The sequence below is a fragment of the Rissa tridactyla genome, chromosome 2 (genome assembly GCF_028500815.1).
Source record: "Rissa tridactyla isolate bRisTri1 chromosome 2, bRisTri1.patW.cur.20221130, whole genome shotgun sequence".
NCBI classification, from domain to species: Eukaryota; Metazoa; Chordata; class Aves; order Charadriiformes; family Laridae; genus Rissa; species Rissa tridactyla.
In genome coordinates, this window is record NC_071467.1 from 55,901,090 (window position 1) to 55,923,624 (window position 22,535).

The 22,535-nt window shown below is 38.7% G+C and overlaps 1 protein-coding gene across 11 annotated transcripts in view; it reads left to right on the top strand.

The window, feature by feature from the left end:
• PTPRM (protein tyrosine phosphatase receptor type M) overlaps positions 1-22,535 on the top strand; it is a 484,559-nt gene that overhangs the window by 386,132 nt on the left and 75,892 nt on the right. For 4 of the 11 annotated variants that reach the window (XM_054191333.1, XM_054191335.1, XM_054191340.1 and 1 more), the window contains 4 exons: positions 1,460-1,534; positions 1,762-1,788; positions 5,905-5,916; positions 6,676-6,863. In XM_054191333.1, the coding sequence (XP_054047308.1) occupies positions 1,460-1,534; positions 1,762-1,788; positions 5,905-5,916; positions 6,676-6,863 (302 nt within the window). The remainder of the gene's footprint in view (positions 1-1,459; positions 1,535-1,761; positions 1,789-5,904; positions 5,917-6,675; positions 6,864-22,535) is intronic. The other 7 variants (XM_054191337.1, XM_054191339.1, XM_054191343.1 and 4 more) reach the window with 3 other exon arrangements.

Consider the following 22,535-nt stretch of genomic DNA (forward strand, 5'->3'; position numbering starts at 1 on the left):
TTTATACCACTTGAGGGCTAGAAACTCTAATTGGACTTCCCATAAGAAATGTGGTCACCAGAAGCTGCGGTCTTGACAGTCTTTGGGAATAATCTTTGTGCGCAAAAGGTTTCAAACATTCCTGCTTCCTATGGAAGTTTATTATCCTGGCTGCATTCTGTATCTGGACAGTTTTATGAGCTGCAGCAGCTCTGACCTCAACTACTCTATGTGTCCATACCCAACAGGAATACCACTCTGATCTTTCCATCCTGTGCTTCAGGAGACATAATCAAAGGAAAGTAATCTCAGATATATTCATTTATAGCATAAGCATAATTTTAGCCTGTTTTCAGACAGCTCCATTTTACCAAGGACTGGCAGCTGTACACCCTAGAAGATCAACCGAAAAAAAAGATGGATGAAAGCCAGCAGGAATAATCTCAATCTTTCTCATCCAGTCTTCCATGATTCTACTTTTGTTTCACAAATTCATGGAATCATAGAATACTTTGGGTTGGAAGGGACCTTTAAAGGTCATCTAGTCCAACCTCCCTGCAATGAGCAGGGACATCTTCAACTAGATCAGATGGCTCAGAACCCCGTCCAACCTAAACTTGAATGTTTCCAGGGATGGGGCATCTACCACCTCTCTGGGCAACCTGTTCCAGTGTTTCAGTTCCTGTTAGTCTGCTTGTAGGTATCCAGAACATGCTTACATTCACTGATCCGACTGAATCCGGGCTATGTAGATAAGCAACTAAGGCTGACTTCGGAATGAGCTTTTGCTTAAAAGCTTTTAATGATTCTTTGGCTGAACATCCTGTAAAATGTTGCGATTAACTCTCAGCTGTTGAATGTATCTGTGCTTAAAACAGTAATTCACACGATCTCTGAATACCGGGGAACTAACTGAACTTGATTTGTTGCATTGGGCTTTGCCATAGATTTTACAAATGGTTAAATGATTAAATATCAATGCAAGCTTTGGTCTATGTGTCACTCCCTGAAAACCGTTGTTAAACAAAGAGTAATATTCAGGGCATAATAGTATCTGTGTACACTTTATCCATCTGTCTGAACAAATCAAAAAAAAGAAAAGGAAAAAATGAACTATAGTAGAATATTTGCATACAGTATTTAGAGTATTACTAGGTAAACTTAATAATGATCAAAGCTTCTGTCAAAAACACCTGTTGTCGTGATGTCTTTATTCAAGCATCAGTATTCAGCCTAATCTTCTGATTTAAGAAGTGTATTCGTCATGACTGATCGAGATGCTTTTGCTGATGACATTTCTTTTTAGAGAACTGACCAAATTCAAGGAGCTATTTTATTCACTAGACACACCTGGTTTTCCCTAGGTCCCCATTCCAGTGCAACAAACACCACGGGGTGGACTCTAAACCGAGTCAATCGCTCAGCTTAAAAAGCCACGTATCACTTCGCTGTCTCTAACCAGCTCTGTTTCTCTTTGCAGCTGTATCTTCACCATCTTCATTTACAATGAAAACTAACACATTGAGCACAACAGTGCCTAATTCTTATTACCCAGGTAACCAATTTTTTTCTTGATTTCCACCCAATATAGACCTTTTCATAATAAAAGCATATGTAATTATGTTATTATACTTCTTGCCGTGGAAATTTAATACATATATAAGCAACATACTGGTTGCTTACAGTAACTTTCTGAAAGAAAACTGGGGAACATGTATCAATCATTTACTGTTCTCTCTCTTTTTACCTTTTCTGCATTGACCTGCTTATGATGTATGACAGATCCATTTGTGCCAACTGCAATTCTAGGTGAGAACATTTCCCTTTATCAAAGTTTATTGCTGAAGTAATTTAGAAAGTCACAGTTCTTGGGGTACAGACAATAGTATGCAAAAAGCTGGAGTTTTCTGCTAAAGGGGAGCGGTGGTAGGCTTGGCTACGCTGAGAATGTTAAGGACAGTTATCAGGCTTGATTACTACTGTCATAGTGCAAGTCAGGGGGGAAAAGAGAAATAATTTTAACAAGTGGATTTGCGAGGAAATGTTTATGCATGTATTTGGAGTGACACAAAAGAATTTGATTATTGCAGCAATTGAAATAGTTTCCCTCATTTTTTTCCCGTTTTATCTCAGAACTGAAGATGTCACTTCTTAAAAATAACATTTTTTTTCCTAATTAGACTATTCATGGTACAGAAAATCAGACAAAATAGAGTTCTGGCCATCCACCAGCTATCATTTCTTCTCACAATACCGCACAGTTTCTGACATGCTTGTCAAAGTGAAGTTTCAGAGGAGAGATGGCATTTTGAACAGCAAAATGATAACATGACACTTAGAGTATATAGTTTATTATGCATCAGGTGTCACAGGAACAAAATAAAACACTAGATCTGTAGGTTAAAAACATACAGCTAAAGCGTAAAGCATTTCCACTGGGAGTTTAGGAAAACCTGCTATTGTCCAATGTCAAAAAGAGAGAGGTTTCAGCACAGATAAAACAATAAGGATGAGTTGCTATTGCATTTTCAGTGCTTAAGTAACTCTAACTACTTCGTGGCTTGTATTCTATTTACACCTCCTTCCCATACTAACCCTAAACTAAACAGAGAGATTTATTTTTTTATAATAATAAGTCAAAATATAACAGTGCACTGTAGCAAGAATTCCAACTCCAATGTTAAGCCTATTTACTCTTTTTACAATGATTGATAATCATTTTTTCAACAAATATTTTTCTTTCTCTTCCTTTTTCTTAAAATCATTGTAAAAAATACAAGATCCCTTAACTGATTCCTGCCCTTAAACTGTAAGTTAAACCGGCTTAAGTAAAAGTAGAGTGAAGCACGTAGAAGTAGAAGTTTAGGAAGGTGATCTTGAACATTTGTTACTGTGAAAGAATATTTAGCGCAGTGCATTTCAGTGTGATAACTTGGAGAAGGAACTTGTACTTTTTTATACATTATGTAAATCTGGAAGAAGGTAACGGTAGTGACTGTAACAATGTGATAATCTGCATGCAAATGAAATTTGCAGTGCCTTTTAAATGCCTGAGATGTTAGATTTTTTTGTGTGCTTTAGCATTCATTCAACGCTTCATCCAGTAGATGTTCTTTCTGACCTTGTGGGTGGGCAAGGAGAAAAGTACTATTATCAGGAGAAAAACTTTGAGATTTCCTACCTGGATTATTAAGTTTTAGTTAATGGTTTCTCTGATATTTTTTTTTTAATCCTTTGCTGTATAATAATGATGGTAAAATTATTTGTTAGCTTTTTTTTTCCACAAGAAATAATCTCTAAGCAAGTAATTCAGATATCACACAAACACACTATGAAAGAAAAATCTTTGCTTTTACTAAGTCTGTAAAATCTTGAATTAGTCTGATATGTATTTTATGGTCTACTACAGCAACCTATGCTTACTCGTCTCAGAAAATCTTCCAGTTATTTCACTGTGGAAAATGAACATTTTTCTAACCTTACATGTTAAAAATTCAATACCCTTTTATGAGTAGTGTTCCATTCAGACCAGGTTCTCTCCCAAAATGTGTTTATGACTGTCTGTATAGGAATAGTGTTTTATCTGAGCTAAATCAAATTAGCTATGCTTCAGTCAATAGAGGAATATAGCTATTAACAATATATGCTGGATTTTAATTGCAACCAGTACCTGCTTTTGCTGTCTTCTCGTGTCCAAAGAAGTTGTGTTAGACCGCAGGGTCAAGCCTGTAGTTAGAACTAAATGAACTTTTCAATGTGACCTCCTGGGAAGGGTACAGGTCTGGTGAGTGGTTGAGTTTAGTTTTCAAAATCTGCTAGAAAGACCACAAGACACTTACCATTTCCAAATTTATGTACAGCAAGATCTTTGGACTACTCATGCAAATAAGGAATTTCTTAGCCAATTAAAAAAAAAAAAAAAAGACTGCTAATTGGTGGTGAACTCTTTAAATGATGCAAAAGGCAACAGTCTGCTTAGCCTAATAACCTAAGTGAAAGCCCGAGATTTAAAAAAGCACTCTACGTAACAGTGGCTAGATTAATAGCTCCTGAGCATGGGTGTAGGTCATGTTTGTCTAGTATCAGTGATATGCATTTTTCTGAAATTGGAGAAAGAAGAGTCTCAGCCCAGAAAAGATATTGGGCTGGGTTTCTAGATACCTTCAATGCTGTGAGTTCATATAACTAGTAAATAAATATATTATTTAACGTGTTGTGCATCTCTGTGGGAATGAGTAAGTGGAGGACAGAACAACTGCAGCTGTAGGAGTATTTAAGCTGGACAAACTTCCCGTTGCTTATGAAAACTGCATCTGGAAGAGCTGACCCTTTGAAAAACAGTGGCCTGTTATGCCTGACAAGCTCATGCTACAGTGCTCAAAGGCAAGGCAAAAAACTGTGATGTACATGGCTCCTAAGGTGCCATATAAACCGAGGATTGAAAGCACTTAATTTAAAACAACTTAAAAGATCACTACCAAAGAGAGAAAACTAGTATTAATGCAGCTATAAAAGATAAAGAAATTGAGAGAGGAAAATTACTCTAGAACAAAGGAGCACACAGGAAAGAGATTCATAAGGATTAAACTGCTGCTTTCATAGCACAAGACCCTGCTGTCTGTTAACTTTGCCTTCATCTTAGTTACTAACAGTCTGTGTTACAAGCAATTCTGTAGTTTGCAAAAAAAAGCCCACCCAGGTTTTCTAACCTATTTCTAAAATTACAATAAGCCACCCAAAAAATCATGATCAACTTCCTATACTTTTTTTGTCTTTTGTGTCTTAGCCACCTTGTAGTTTTCAGGTGCCATTTCAACAGCAACATACTGTACCTACACTTGTATACCACGCTTCATGCCATGCATCCCAAGGTGCTTCGCAGTACAATTTTATCACACATTAGACAAAAGTTGTCAAATTTTATGACTAAAAGATGAATCCTTTTCCTCTGCGTTAGATCAGATTAGCAAACTACCAGGAAAAGTAGTGAAATGCCCATACTCATACCCATAAATTTTTCTCTGTTATTTTTGGCTTAGGTTCAAACGCACAGTTCATATTGACTGTATGCTTACTGAGGACCAGATTTCATGTCTCTTAGTATCAGTGTGAATTGAGAGAAACTAAAATCATCCTTTAAATATGATTTATTGACCTTTGTGGCTTTGACATCAATTTTCAGTGGTGTAACTAAGAACAGAATCTCACCTTTAATGAGGTGTGCTGGTATTTTTGGTGTGTACATGAGAATCTGGGACCTTTGCATCCAGAGTATTTGTGGAACTTCCTGCTATGATATATCTAACTTATGAATATGGAAATATTCTTTTAATGCTTCCCTTTCATACAACATATTTTACGAAGTAGTAAGTTTTTAATAAATATAGTATTTTTATGAACCCCTTGCTATGCTTAGTGTGCAGCCAGTGAGGAGTAGTTTGAATAAGTCAAAGTGCCACATTTACAATTTTGGTTAAAAATCAAAAACTCTTTGAGATATGTAAAATTATTATTTGGGTAAACAGAAAAAATATTTATGATGATATTTGGAACTTAGAATTTGGTGGGGTTTTTTTCTCTTGTCAAGTCTGAACAAATTTTTAAAACTACATCTAAACAGGAAGAAAGTCATATTGCTTCCTTAGGTAGAGTGCACTTTCACATCTGTCTGTTTACTGCTAAGTATAAGTTTTGATCTCATTTACATCTGTGTGAACTCACTCACAGTAAGATACCTTGGTTTCAGTATATTTAATTTACACTGTGAAACTGAGATCAGAATCTGACTCATTTAGGAAATCACTCTGTAAACACTAAATTACAAACATAAAATTACCTGTAATTATTAATGTAGTACTGTTGCTTATGCCCTGTTTCCTTTTTCTCCTCCTCTTTTTTTTCTCCTGATATGTATCTTCTTAAAAGTGCCAATCAATGGTAAGTTGCCCATTTGCCCCATGGAAGAGATGTGGAGGGTTGGGAGAGTATGTGTCTCATAAAAATTTTAACCAGCCCACTGGGTTCTCCTGTTTGTTGGCTTGCATGTCAGTTGACATATAACATTCCATGCCGAATGTGGTGGCTCATGATATACCGTGTTCCTAAAGCATGTTCAGCAGCCAGTCAAGACATTTTTCCTGACCAGATGATCCTTTGCATTTGTCCTCTCATAGTTTGTCTCCAAACGTTGTATCAGATCTACATTTCCATTGCAGTCCTAGCTTGATGAAACCATAAGCCATTTCGTGCATCTTTTTATTTTGCTCACTCCAAACATTTGCTCTAAATTTACAGTGTAAAATATAGCACGCCAGTAATCTAAGAAGAATACAAGTCCAATTTCATTCCATGGGACTTGTTGAAGTTTCAGAATGAAACTTCTATGCAGTTTAGAACCACATGCCTAATTTAAAACTTGTTTGTAATCAGCTAGTGATATTTAAAACAATATTAGAGTTTGGACTGCTCTGCAATGCTTCCATTGTAGAACCATGGACTTTGCCTCATTCCAATCAGTCTTGCAATTTCCCTGTGTAAACTGCTCCATGGATTTACTGTTCTTCTGGTGTAGCCTTCACAGACAGAAGCAGTACTGATGGTGTCAGATTTCTGCCATTCCTCTAGAAATCTGTGTACTTTGTATTTCTATTAATACGTGAAAATGAGCCAGTAAATTATGAGATACTCTTTTTCTAGATGAAACCCATACGATGGTCAGTGACACAAGCAGCCTGGTCCAATCCCATACCTACAAGAAGCGAGATCCAGTGGATGTGCCCTACCAGACCGGACAGCTTCATCCAGCCATCCGTGTAGCTGACTTGCTACAGCACATCACCCAGATGAAGTGTGCAGAAGGCTATGGATTCAAAGAGGAGTATGAAGTAAGTGTCAGGTCTAATGATCTGATTATTATTATGTCCTCTGCACTTTTGGCTTTACCTGTCTGCTCTCTGTACCACAGAACAGGAAAAATAATTACTCAACCAAGTCAGTCAGTTGCTGTGTGAGGGAAGGTATTGAATGGAAAGGATCATCTCTACAGTGAGCAAATTTGCTGATCGTAACCAGCAAGGACGAGGAGTGAGACCTAAAAACATTTCTTGGAAATCTCTGCCTAATTCTAGTTGCATAGAGATGTATATTCAAAAAAACAGGTCCACTAGCATTCTCCCAGAACTTGCCATATTCTTGTTTTACTGTTGAAGAATATACCTTTTTTTCCAAAGTTCTACATCACGGATTGTCTAGTCACTGTTACCCTGTAACACAATATTAGCTTAGAAATCTAGTTCTACAAGCAGTATTTCTTGGAATAATAGTATTCATCATGGAGAGGAAGTACACAAATCTTCAGAGAGGCCCACAGGGCTATAAAATTTATTCTGTGGTGCCTGAGCCATTTCCCACTAGCTGGAGGCTATCTCTAGTCCTCATTATTTTTCATATGAACTTAGAGTCTCTCTTTTTTCCTTTTTTTTTTTTTTTTGGATTCAACTTCTGTTTCCTCATTTCATGCTAGAGTGACCTGTTCTTCCCTGTTATCATCTTAGTTTTAAATGTCATGACCACAACATCCTGGCAAATACTACAAGAACACAGCATACTGCGCTGGAGATCCTGTCTTCCTTGTGAGATGAGTCAGTTTACTAAGTGAAAAAAGCAAGAAACAAGCAGAACTTGCTCTCATGGCCAAAATTAAGGGTAGTATTATGCCTGACTTCCAAAGCATAGTTTTGCTGAAGAGTGTCAAGAATGCACCACCCCTCATCCAAATCATATATTTGAATGAACTTATCAGCCTGGGTTCCTTGACCAATGTGAGGCAGGATTTGAGACCTTTAAAATCTGCTTATATCCAATATTTTAATTGTTAGGCTGTAAAACTGAATGTCCTTTGTCCATTTTTCTCTGACATTTAGCTCAGATCTTCAGGAGTTTATTTTTTTTGAATGATTCTTGCATACAGGACCACTCTAATATGGGTTTGTAAGATGTCTACAGCAAGTAGTTTCCCACAAGATTACAATTCAGTGGACTGGAACCCAAAAACCAGGTAGCATAAATATATTACTTCACAGAGGAAAAATACATAAGATTGATCTGCAGGGCTGGACTACAACTTGTCAAAATTTTCATAGGAGTGTATTAGAATTCATGAGATAAATTTGATTGATCGGGTGGGAAGATGCACTGTGTAAGAACTTGTGGAGTCTGATCTCTGGGGTCTGATCTGCGGACTTGAATATATCACCTCTCAAATACTCTGTTAACTTTTCATACATTATATGGACTATGATCCAAGATGATGTGATTAGCTTTTTTAAAAAATAAAATGATCCCTACCACATGGTCTAGAGAGCAGATAATGATCACCATCAGCCCACCACCCCCATTTCTAGGAGTAGGCTACACCTGACAGAGCCTGTATCTGCCTCTGGATGTGGTAGCGTCCATTTGTCTAGTTGAGGAACTTGTCCAACTTGCACTTCATCTCCAACCCAGTACACAGCCTAAATTTCCTTTCCTTGGAAACGAGAACGTGAGAAATCAGAACAGGTATAAATGGGTCTTACTGTGATGTGACTCCGACATAGCCAGTGAGAAGCAGAATGACACAGATTCAATTTTAACTCTGTCTTCTCAAAGCAGAAGCCAGCAAAAAAAAGATCCCTTGTCATTCTTTCATCTGATAGAAAGAGAAGGGAGGAGGACAACCAGCAAAAGTAATTTAAATTACTTCCACCCTGTAGGGCAAGCAACAATTTCTCTTTTGGCAAGTGTGCCCTGCCCTAGAGACTGCCCTTAAGTTTTAAAGGTAGAAACTAATGTATTCACTGTTGCAGGTCCTTCAGGATGACTAATAATTACTAGTACGTTGCTGAGTTTTTACAAGTGTGCATACTGATTGCATTTTACAAGAGATGGTCTTTTTTTGAAGTCTTTTTTTGAAGTTTGTGCTTTGTCATGCCAACTCCATGTTACAACAATTGCTTAAATACATAATTGTTTAAACTGGTATTTGTAGTATTAGATTTCCAAAGCCCATGCTTCAGGCCACTTCCAAAGTCACCGATGACGTTTTTTCCCCTAAAATGTAGAAAACAATTCATTCCCAGAAGGAGCTAATCACTTGTCAACTTTCATTTGTGAAGCTGACTTAAATGAGTTTGTTCCTGTGAGGTTTTTTATGCCACTGTTATTTAAAAATGATAGAATTGAAAATTCTTGTCTTTGGAAAAGATTTGCTCATCAGCCAAAACCTTTTATATCAGTATTAAGCCTAGAGGAAAGCTACAATTAATTTATAAAAAAAAAAAAAAAAAGATGACTGTAAAATGGAATTTATAATGCAACCAATGACATGGCTTTTTAACTACAGCGGATCAAATGATGCTGCTGAAAAACAGTTTCCAGGAAAATCACTTAATTTTGAGCTTACCAAGCTGATGAATGGCATCCCATTACAGACGGTAGGTGTAGTCATGACTAATGCCAGTAGATGCAATACATTAGGGTGCAGTTTATTAATAGTGCAGGGAAGGGGGACTTAACATACTGCAGCTGCATCTGAACTCCTCTTTATATATGGAAATTGTTTACAGTCAGAATGAACCATAAGTAGCCATATCTTTGAGGATGTTTTTTTTCATTGAACGACTGCAGTATTGCTGTTTTTCCTCCATGTGCAATGAAAAACTGCCCAATATATTCTAGCACTGCTAAGATTGCGAATCTCTTTGTTTACGCTGCTGTCGGACTGATACTGTCCTCTTTACAAGGTTGAAGTAGACAACAAAAGAATTTTTTCCTTATAAATTATCAGAAGGATAACTGTCCAAATGAAAAGGGAGAAATAGTTTGGCAGGGGATTTGTTTTGAATGAAGTCTCGTAGGTGATTTTTGCTCTAACAAGACAGCAGGATTATATAGTCTCACCAGGGAAAGAGTCTGATTCAGGAGAAATTCACACAGGATTCACTCTGAAAATAAATCTGTTGAACTGAACAGAAAGTAAAGTAGCACATTACCCATTAGCAGCACTTCAGAGGAGCACAAGGATACAGAACACTTACTGTCGTGCACAGGGCATAGTTTTAAGTGCTTTAAACTAAAACTTAATAATTAGGGCCGCTATTCTCAATAATTAGGGCTATAGTTCACAATCTAAGCACATCTACGTGGTTTTAAGTCCTATTGGCTTCATGCACGAACTTTTGGAGTAACATGACTGACACAAAGGATAAAGGTTGAAAAATCGTCTTTAAGCAGCGGCAGGCTGATAATTAGTCACTCGCTGCTCAACTCTGCAATAAGGTTATCCGCTTGAGATCCTGAGTACCTTGAGATCCCAATGTACAAGGGGCTTGAGGGAACACTGTACTTTCGAGGACTGCACCGTTTTGTTCTCCTCCTGGGAGGAGCTGAGATACTTTTGGCCCTTGTCACTGCAAAGGCTTTGGTGGAATATCAGCAGGGAAAGGTCCCACGGCCTGTCCCTCTTCCTGTGATGGCGTGTGCGAAGGCTCCTGTTCCCTGGAGCAGGATCAGGTCCCAGCTCTCAGATGTCGCGGTGCAGCTTCTGCTTTTGTGTCCAGCGGTGCCTGTAGAACAAGAGCAAATACAGACCTGTCCTTAAGCGGCACAGCGGTGACAAGTTCACTGCCCATTTTCCCATGTGTTTCTCAGGTGTGGAAATAACATGGATGTGTTTCTGTAAGCTGTGGACTCAAACGCAGACCTTCATTTGCAGCCTAGTGGAGTGTGAATGATGGGAAGGGATTGCACGGAAATCCTCAAACTCCAGGAAATTTGCACACCACTAGCCTGCAGCAGAACTTCAAAATCCTTTCTATCCCCTGCCAGACCCTTAAGAAAGGAGAGATTTGGGGGTTTCAGCAGTGTTAGACTGGCAGGATAACATTGGCCTAGTTTCACGTGCACCCCTCCACTAATTGTGGATTGTTTGAGCTGCTCCCCAACTCTACAGCATCAGAGAGCTTATGCTGGTCATGAGGAAGGCTCATTGCTTATCTCCTTTCTGCATTACAGAAACAAAATAAATAGAAAAGGAGGGTGAAAGTGGTCTCTACTATTCCTCACTTCTTTCTCCTTACACCTGTCACCTTTTGGGTTTTGGCTTCTTAATTTTGCAGTGCTTTACACTGTATCCTTTCTCAAGGACATGTATCCGTCAAAAAGCCATAAACACATAGATGTGAAGAAATGAGTTCATCTCCTTCCTAAACAGATGGAGTAGGCTGCTATAGGCCAGCATAGGGTGGCATAGCTAGGGCAGAAACAGAGAAATTCGTCAAAATCTTATCATTTTAAATAAGATTTATTTTTATCCCTATTTTTGGATCAGCAAAAATTGGTGCCTGTTCAGTGTAAATTGTTTCTTTGCCAAATTAAGGTTAGTTGACATAAGACAGTTTCAAATCGATTTCAGAGTGTCCACACAGGAGCTTGGACTGGTTTAACAGAATTGATTTAAAAACACACCTTTAATTAAACCAGTGCAACTTTGTGTAGATAAAGCCTCGCAAAATCAATTTTGCATTATGTTCCATGACAGGGAGTTCTGAGCTTCCATTATCTCGAAACCAGAGGTTCCTTTGAAAAGCCAGGATTTGCAAAGGGTATCCTGCTCAGATCAGCCTCACCTACTGGCACTAACAGGACTGTGTCAATAACAGGGTTTAAAAAAGGTTCCTCCCTGTAACTTTAACTTTAAGGCCTTTCCCCCCACTGTCTCTCTCGTCTTCCCTCTCCTCCTGTCACACACATCTTTTCTCAAGGTTTTGTGGCAGTTACCTGTTTCACTCAGGAAATGTATTTTATACTAATATCGTTAAACCAATGCTTTTCCTAATACAATGAAGTTATATCCTGTCAAGATAAACTGTACAGATTACGTCCCTTTTATGCTGCGTGGTCTCCACTCTGAGGGGTTGCACCAATATAACTGCATTAATCTCTAAATCACCACAGTTAAATAGATGGATACCCGTGAGGATACAGGCTCAGAGGGCCTATTAAGGTCAGGAACATGAAATACATTATCTAATGTATGTTAATCAGTTCGTTTCAGTTTAGCACTTCTTAGCACCTATTATGGATTGGTGGAAGTATTTTAAAATAGGTTATCTGGCCATGGTCACTGCTCAGTTATACCTTAGGGGATTGTGGTCAAAGGTGATCATAAAAAAAAAGGATAATTCTAAGAGGATTTGGAGGTGAGTGTTGAGAATAACTGGGGATATGAAAGAAATCCTGTCTTCATAGCAATATATTAATTGAAATGGAACTTCGGAAGATATGCAGGTAGATGTGCTGATAGTCAATAAAACCAAAGTATTTCACGCAGTGTACTACTACTGGCCAGTGAAATTCCTGGGGTAAATAGAAAATGGTTGTAAGTAAAAAAAATAGGAAAAAATCTCTCTAAAACCAGCAGAAATACGGATCCTTGTTTTTGGGGGGACAAAGTATTGCAGGCAAGCAGGAAATTTTTCATGGGGGAAAGTTTACCCCATAGGTGCCTGCTTAAGGTTTTGTTTTCTCCAGACCACTGTTAACATGAATTTCTGACCTAGGACGGAATTCTGATATCATTTCCATTTTCTGCTGGCATGCAAAGGCATAACAGACTAGAATCCTGTCACACCAACCAGTCTTCCAGTCGCAGCTTTTCTTTCTCTCTGGTTCCAGCTGGAAGACAAATTTGCTGCCACATGACACTTCTAAGCCCTGTGGTTCTGGGCCCCTGTTCTGAAATCTTGAAAATAGTAGGAAAAATATGTATTTTATTGACGTTATGTTGATATAGCTACTGCCAGAACCCAGCTGGTGGTGCTTTTTCTGCCTGTGTTCCTTATGACTGCAACTGGCCTGTCTCACCTCCAACCTGTACATTTTTATCATGCCTTTTTCTCTGATTTTATTTGATACTCTGCAGCACCAGCTGAGACAGTCAATACCACAATCAGTTCAGGTTATTTTCTGTCCCACAAGCCACAAATTACAAAGAAAGCAGAAAGACTCTGGAACATTGGGTGGGAATGGGGGCATTAGTCCACAGTGTAAATACACGGAGGACAACATCTGCGTCCTCCAGAACTGAGAGCAGGTAACTGTTTGTCACTCTTTCTATTTTTGTAATAATGAGAAAACTCATTAGAGATTGTAAACATAACAGAAATAGAAACAGAAGTAAAATAGTGGGAGTTTGTCCTGTGAAAACAGTGTGGAGAATTGTTGGAAATGTTCTTCTGTAGAGATCATTGCTGTTACTTTTTTGTGAAATTTAATCTGTTTAGATGGGGCTCAGAACAATCACCTGAATGCCCAGTTGAATCTTTGTTCTGTAATACTGGAAAGTTGCAGTGGTCTGATTATAGGCATATATTATTACGTTCTCTCCCATGCACAATGAACGATAACTGCAACTAATGGTGATATAAAGGTTCTTTGTGAGAGATGGATATTTCTCCTTTGTCAAAGGACTGTGTTCAGAAAAGTCAGTTTCTTTGGATTGCCATGGGAGCTGCAGCAGCCTTCCATGAATGCCAAGTAACTTGTTCCTGCTTGGGTTTATCCCAGACTCTTGGATGCTGGAAGCCTTGGCACTGGGGAGAATCTATCTTGGGAGGTCAAAAGCAATAGTAAAAATAAGCAGCTGCCATGTCCACGAGGCATGTTTTGGTTCAGAAATCCTATGGTACACCAGGTCAACACCAAAGTGTTGAAATAAAGTCATCCCAAACTAGAAACTGCATTCACTAGTAAATAGCCTATGTTATTAGTGACACAACTTCCCAATGCATGCAGTATCCTTTTAGTTCTTTAATAAGCCTCGTAGTAGAATGGGTGACTTCCAGTTGTTGATCAGGAAGAATCGTTTGTCAACAATTTTAGCTGTACGGCAGTTAATAGGCATTTGTTTGGGGTTTTATTCGGTTCAGGGGAGAGACACTTAGTTTGCTGAATGTCTGCTGGTGTGTCAGCCAGTTTTATGCAATTCTGAACCTATCCTTAATAGCTGTGAATTTCTGTTCTTAACAGATTTCAGATGTATGAGAAGTGCTGCCACAGTGCTTAATATCATTCACTTGACACTGCCCTATGCTGCAGCGTGGCTAACTGCCCAGTGATGAAGGTGTCCTAGGACTTTATAAATCTCACTGTTTCCTACTCTTCCTAAATGCCTTCTCCTCCAATTTAAATAAAAGTGCATGTATATGCAGAAGCATCTTTCTAATTTGTTTTTGTTTAAGCAGTTTTAATTAGAATTTATTCTTACCACAGATTATAGATTTAGACAGGTCATGGCTTCATTAGAAAGGCTGTGTGGGTTTATCTGTTTGAATAATAAAATTGCAGAGGTGTATAGACTAGAACGCTTCCAGTATCCTTAGGATTACTCTCAGTGGGGTGTAGGCAGCTGTTTGATCATGCTGTGACACGGCTATTTTTGGTACTGATCAGTCTGTGATTTACTTGAGTGTGAACCTCCTGTTTTCTTCTTCCTAGTAGCCTTGACAGTCTGAACTGTGTAGGATCTCAGGCAGCAAGGATGCCTTACAAGAACAAGAATGCCTAATTCAGCCCAATGTTTTTCTCCGTGTGAGTCTACCAGACTCAGTCTTGTATGTAAAGTCAAGTTTAGACTGTGTCCTAAGGAAAGCCTGGTAGCTCGTCAGCGCATCTTTCATGACCATTGTGTCCCTCTAAGCAGTTAAAACAGAGACTGGTGGTATTGATCCACTCACAAAAGTGTTGGTCCACTCAAAAGTCGTGAGATATAGATGTTTCAGCTGATCAATTGGACGGATGAACTGAATGCAGGTTCTTCTTATGTCGGAGCTCTGGCAGCTATTTTAATCATTTTCTGCGTCTACTGAGTCTGGTAATCCTGGTGTATGTGGTGGCAAACGTGAATCAATACAAAATCTATCATCAGCAATAAAAAATGGGCTGTAACCTGTCAATTCTCATGGTCCTGAAGATGCCCTGGGTGTCTTTTCCATGTTCAGATATTTAGCAGACATTCATTTCATGTTTCAGCATAGCTGGATGGAAAATCACAAAGTGATAAGCACCTCTGATGTTATTCCTGATCCTTAATGTGTGAGTCTACTTAAGCATTTAAAATGGAATCATTTTACCTGTTGCATGCAGTTTTTTGGACATATCTCTTGTCCTTCATTATCCCATGGCAATAAAGTTTCAATCTGCTTTAGAAAGTTGTGGGTTTTTTTCCCATCCGGGGTCCAGCTGCCACAGCAGTCTTTCAAAACCTGTTTTAATTTTGCTCCCCTTTTTCCTGACCTATGACTTCATCGTTAGGATCTTTTATTCTCTGAAGGCATTGCAAAATCTTTCTCATTTTATTCTGGAAAGATTTGTGGGCATGTGCAATGTCACACTGGAGCAATAAAAGAAATCTCTTCCTGATTTGAAGAATCACTGATTGTTGTCAACTTGGCACCAAGCAGATCTTTGGAAATCCAGTATCCACGTCTGATAAATCCAAGTGATTAACAGTGGGGTTATATAATTTTAATGGGAAGAATTAACCTTTTCCATCTTACTGCTTCCTCATGTTTGGATGTACACAGAGGTATATACTTATTCTTTTAATAACCAACACTCACACATCGCTCCAATGTTTTAGCACATGAAATCTGTTGCACCGTTATTCTCCAGCCTGTCTTGTCTTCCTCCCTTTTGGCAGCCACAGGTTGAGAAACAGTCAAGCTGTACTAAGGAGACCTCTCAGAATATATTTTACTCTGGTTGTCTGTTAGGCAAGTCATTCTTACTGAATGATCTTGCTGCTATGCTTTTGCTAGTATCAAATCTATGCTCTCTCTGTACTTTTTGAAATTAGGGTTTAGTTTCAGATTTAGCCAATCTGTGCGTCATTATGGGCTATTGAACACCGCGGTAGGAAACTAAATGAGGCCACTGAACTTAATTTCACTCATAACGTGAGTTTCCAGAGGGAAATCCACAAGAACGGTTTTAATGCTCACAGTGATAAGGTGATAGGTTAAACTTTCTAAATGCTACTGACAAGTATGATTTGAAAGAAAGAGAAGTTTTTGAATCATTGAGGGCTATATGCTGTATGTTTGCACCAGACTGACTGATTAATTATTCAAATAAGACATTGAATATTTGATCAGAATCCATAATCCCTTCTTCAGCTACCGTATTATTTACTTTTGAAAACTGCTGATGCACCATACTTTTCCCATTGCACCTGCAAAAACGAATTGGTCCAATTTATGTGCACAGAATAATATATTGTGCTTTAATGTTCAAGGTATTATTCATTACTTCCTACTCATATAAGCCTCCTTACCTCCTTCATATTTTATTAGTGCCCTTTAAAAAGACATAAAAAATCAGTCATGTAGTTACTCCATTTTAAATTATGCAAATGATGTTAAATGCAATTATAATCTATGCTTTATTAATTATATATACACCCTATGTGTTTTCTATGGATTGTATTTATTCACTACAAATAATTAGGCATTTTAGTCCATTGCTGGTTTCATGACCAGAGCATTATTATTGGCTGTTTGTAAAGCGAGAGGAACACTTTTCAAATCAAATTAGCATAATTTAGCTATTAGGAGTTTTCATTTAGCAGCAGTTTATTCACAGCATACCTAAAATATGCATTATTTTCTATAATGCATTTGTTTTAAATAAGTTAAAATAGCCATTATGAATTTTTCAGGAAATGAAAATTTGTATTCCTATATAGCCTGTGGCTCAGTGTATCTTTTAAGAAGTTTTCTAACTGGAATACAAGACTTCTTCTTACATGTTTCCTGTAGTGCTTTAGTAATTGTCCTGTCAATGGAACAGATGATCAGCATTTTCTAGCAGGAGTGATTGGTTTTGTTACAGCATACTGATTTGATGGGCCCGAAAGATTCTGTGGGAAATGTTAAGTCCACTGAAAATCTGGCAGGCTGCAGTTGGGCAGACGAGGGGGTTGGCAAGCCTCCTTTCTCTCCTGCTGGTTTCCTGCCATCGCCTCTGTCTCAGCGTGATGGCTGCTCCTCCAGTTACCCATCACGCGGGATCTCAGTGAGGCCACTGCCTACACTCTCGTGGGGCTACTGGTGTTCTTCAGCTGCTTGGCTCTGGCTCCATCTTATTAGCCATTTGGTCGCCCCGGGTCGTCAGCAAGTCGTTTGAGAGGTGAAGAGGGCATAGCCTGCCAAACAGCCATAAGAAGATGCAGGCATCTTGGTCAAGCAGAGACAAAGATGAGCAGGGCAACTATGGGATAAAATTGTCCCCCAGACCAAAGCTGATGGGAAGACTGGAGTACTGGTGGAAACAAAGCAGCCCAGGAGGTGGGCAGAAGGAAAAGCAGGCTGACTTTGAGCACTTGCGAAATACTGTCAGTGAGAGTCAATATTTCAGAAATGACATGATGGCTGCATCAGCCATGTGAAATTATTGGAGTTACTGGGTTTGCAGCTCAGTTCAGCACTGATGAAAATTCATAATATTGACACTTCTTCACAGTGTTTAAGTCCGGTTAGTTTTCAAAGGATATAAAGGACTGTTTTAAAGTTGCTTTTAATACACGTTCTTTTCTGGTTTACCTTTACCATTCACTTAGACACCAGGGATGTCAGACACATAATAGTTTAGACATGTTCATGTAATGGTGACAAAGCTTGAATATCTGTTCACCAAAACAGTGCAGTTTCTTCCCCTTAAAATCTTAAAAAGATTAATGACTGACAATGCTCTGCTTTGGTCTGTGGAAAAAATAGGTAGCATGTGTTTATGTACGGTTGAAATGCATCTACCAGCCGAGCTCAGTTATTCCCCATCTAGCTTTAAGGTGCTGGCCTGTGCAATAATAACTGCTTTTAATATATAACAGAAAAGAAGCTCTTTTATCTACAAGAGAGAGGTCCGAGTCTCTGAGAGACAGGCTGTCTCCACTCTTCCACCACACACCGAAGGGAGACAAAAGAAGTGAGGACCTTCCTTGATGCGGAGGCTGGGACTGTTCAGAAGTAGCCATAGCTGTGGCTGCCTTCTGCTAACAAAGCTCTTTTTAGCAAATTCTAGCTTCTTGTCTCTGTCCTACCCAAACAGTGACAGGACTCCCTTCTGAATAGAATGCCTCCTAGTGCTTGCTCCGGGATGCTGGAAGCTTCCATACAGCATGCAGTATTGGTTCCTGAAGTAAGCATAAAGTTTTAGTGTGCGATTAGTCTGCGAGACGGCAACAGGAATTCTTTGCCTTTGGTGCTTAAATACTTGGCAGTATCACAGAGCTTAGAGTTTTGATATGAGAAAACATTGCCATTCAGATTATTTACAGCAAATACCTACACGTGAGCAATCTCTGTGCTCTTCTTTGCCAAGAATGATGACAAAGCAACAAAATTCCAGTGTGACATAACAAATGTTAAAAAGATAGGTAGATCCTGCATCCTCTACTCAGGAAAGAACAGTAAAAACAGCCACCTCCAACTCCACGTGAACAGTGAGGGAAGAAATGAGGTGACTTAAATAGATGGGGAAAAGCTTGTAGTGCAAAGCTCTTTTTAGATTTTCATGTCCTTCCAAGATCTCTGAATCTAAGCAGGACTGTCAAGTTGAGACATATGCTTTTTAATCTTGAGAAAGACTGCGTACAACAGTTCTTCAGTCTTTTGTGATACCAGTATTGCTCTTCCAAGTGCTGTCAACCATTATTCATTGCCAGAACGATTTAGTGCATTGTTTGCGTGAAGAGTATTTCAGAACATTGTCCTCTGCATTAGGCTGTGATATCAACTGAGCTTTTGTTCACTTAGCCTTGATTTTTATCTGCGTCTGTTTCTATTTGTCATTGGTGTCTCTGGTTGTGTTGGACAAATAACTACAGTAAAACTCTGCATTTTTAGTTTGTAGTTTCGCTCATTCGACCGTTCATACTTCAGCTTTTATGCTGTCCGTAATGCTGCTGTACACAGCTTCTGTAAGGTTGGCATAATAAACTATGCAAAGATTCTATGAGTAAGGAAATCCTTAAAGAGGCACAGAGCCATTTTATCAGCTCCAGTACCGAGTCTTCGCCTTGTTTCCAGGATAGTGAAATATCACTCATTCCTGGCTGCTGTAATACCCCCTTAGGATATTCTGAGCTGTGCCAGAGATGAGTGTTACTTCTGCAATGCTAACAACAATTATTCATTATTCCTTATAATATAGGGAATCGGGAGCACCCAACAAAGCTATTAAGCAGCAGGTTTAAAGTGAACAAAAGGAAATATTTTTCACACAGCACATAATTACATCGTGGAGCTCATTGCCTCAAGATGCTGTGAAGCCAAAATTATAAATGGGTTCAAAAATGGGCTAGACAAATTCATTATTAAACACAATGGCTGTGTGCAGTCTCTGGCTGAGGAAGAGATTGCTCAGGAAAGCCATTGATTGCTAGAAGCTAAGAGGGTATGCTGGGGAAAGATTCACTCTCTATTTACTCTGTTCTTCATACCTTTTTGTAAACGTCTGCTACTAGTACTGTTGTAGAAAAAATAATGGGTTGTATGGACCTCTGGTTTGACCCAGTATGGCTGTTACCACACATAAAGAAGAAGAAAATAAATCAGTGCTTCTGTATACACAAAGCAAACAATGCGATGTGGAATGGTCATTTTTTTATTTTTTTTTTTACATACTAGTAGTCAATTTTATAGAACTAACATCACTTCAGTTTATAAAGAACACAAAGAGCTCTTTAAGCTAGCTAGCATCCTTGGTGTTTTCTAGTTCTTTTGCTTTAGTAGCTGTTCTCCTGCTCCACTGTCTTGCTGTTGGACTGCAAAATGCAGGATGATGATGCTGTAAAGGGAAAGAGAAAAAAAGAAATTCAGTTGTAAAATGCTTTTATTTAATATGCATATAGCTGTTATGCTAAAGCCTAATCCTTGAGCCTTTATTCTGAGCAGTGCTTTTTTCTGCAAAAAGCTTTGTTTACATTAATTAGGCCCTTTCAAGAGAGTCATTTTACTTACAGTATATAGAGGTAATGGAAATAAACTCATAGTTTGGGCAGTAAACCACTTTTTGCCTTTTGGAGAGTGAAAGGGTGACATTTATATGAATTTTGAAATTATCAAACCACACCATAGCATTTGCTTCGGTTTTGCACTGGGTAAAACATTTCAAATCTAAGCAAATTGGGTGTCTTGCTGCTTTCCTAGTAGTTTTATACACGTTTCAGTTTTAGCACTGACTTTTTAATTGTCTCTTCTTTTACAACATCACCAGCTTGAATTTTACGTTTTGATGGTTACATTGTGAATCAAGTCTATAGAACCGACAGTAGCTAGAACATACAAAAACATTTGAACCCAAGGAAAATCACATAAATTGCTCATGCTTTTTATATGTTTAATTGTAGATCTGGTTAGAGATTGACATATTTTCCCTCCATTTGTCAGTCCTTTGCACAGCATTTGTGTTTATTTTACTGATATTTACTAAGCACATGTATCTCTGGCACACAAAGAAAGCTAAAAAAGGCCATGCTATCTGCAGCATTTAGGGCTTCTATAAAGTTTAACTGTTCTGTGGATTTCTTTTTATTTCTTGTTACTGAGACTATGTGTTTGTTATTTTTTGGTGACATTTTTTCAAAACACTGTGATTCTGTCATCAGTCGATTTTTAAACATTGCTGAGGTAGAAGGACAGCCTGGCTGGGAAGCAAATGTCTTTCCTGTTGACATAACTACAAGTATGTTTTCTTTTTGCTCAGGTGTGCTACAGTGGAATTGCCTTAAATATCTTATCAGGGATCAGGTTGGATCTTTTTAAAATAGTCCTATTCCAAGGGCCAAGAAATGTGTGAAACTACTAAACTTTTGTCTAGCTACACACTTGACACAGAGGTCTGTTTGTGCTTACTCAATATGTATACTCATTCCTCGGAATAATTCCCTCTGATACTGGGAACCTTGCCCACAGATAAAGCTTTACCTTTCACTGCATCCCCTCCTAGATGTGGGGACCCCACTACTCACCTGCTGACTGACACAGGAGGGTAAGGTGAAAACATTCGTAGTTCCAAAGCTATTGCAGGAGTATTTGGAAGCACAGAGATACTGTGGAACAGGGATTCTGCCTTCAGTGAAGCATCACCTGATGCTGAACAATACGTAAGGTGTGCTACAATTTTTTGTGTTTCCCTGCTTGGTCAAGCCCAGACCTCTGCATCTCTCATCCAGGTTCTGCCATTGCCGCCTCCTTCTCCTGGGTGCAGCAGGCAGGACAGTGCGATGAGGGGCGGGGGCGGTCCTGCTCCCTAACACTGGGAAAAGTGAGAAGCAGGAGGTCCTTCTACATTCCCGCTTCTACTCCTTTCAGCTAGCAGCGTTCTTTTTCCGCCAGAAAAGCAGTGGAGAAGATGTGCTGACTGGGGGGACCAGGCTGTGGAAACGGCTGTGGGAAGGAATTGTACTAGGGTAGCAATTCTGTGTCTCTGTGAGATCAAGGGAGGAAAAGGTCACCTGTTCATGTGTCCTATTTCCCCAGTTTTGCAGAACAGCAAGTGCGGGAGTCCCTGGAAACCTGACTGACTAATCTAGGAGTTTAATAGTGACATGATTTTTTTTGGTGTCATGAAAGATTTGAATGGTGCCACCCATATGATTGTTTTAGTTTGGAGAAGCAGCGTGTTAGAGTGCTCAAGCTTAGTAGTGCAATAATATAAAAAAGAAAAAAAGATTGCTTTCCTCTCTATTTACATGGAGAGAATGGAAAAAAATATGCTATAGAAACTACTATTTTTAATGCCACTAATAGATACCATGTTCTAAAAAGCTGAAAATGCGTGTACATAAAGCAATGAAGTACTCCATTCACCATACAGTTCTGCCCACGCCTAGAAAATTTTCAGCATATTCTAATGAAAAGCAGAAAAGTTATCTTGGTTTATGCCAAAATTCAAGTTTGATCTGCTATCAGATCAAGTATTTGTATTTTAACTCATATGGCAGGTTTAGATGCCAGGTGTTATGACTGCAGTGAAGTTACCAAGAATGATAACTTTGAAATTCAGCTACCTAATATGAAAAAAGCAAACCACGGGTTTTGGGGGTATTGTCTCAGATGATATACTTTAAAACATATTCTTATGGAACTAAGATTCAGCTTACAGAGGTTGACTTAGGGCTAGGTAGGGAGCCAGAGTGAGATGTGGGATCACCATGTTACATTGACAGATTTGCACTAAATCCAGGCAGCGTACAGCTACTAAAATGTTTCTCCTGAAACCTTAAATGTTGATAGCAGTGGGACACCGTAAGTGTGGAAGAAAACCAGAGTCTAAGGTTCACTGATCCTGAATCAGTTTTACTGTCTTTTAGTATCTTACTGTCTTTTACTAACTTATTTTTACCATCATAGTGTCCCAGGACCCTATTTTGTTTTGGAAGACAGCTCTTTTCTTTTAACTTATGTTAAGTAATTCTGGGGCATTTCTAGTTTTGATGCAATTTGGACTGAAACTTA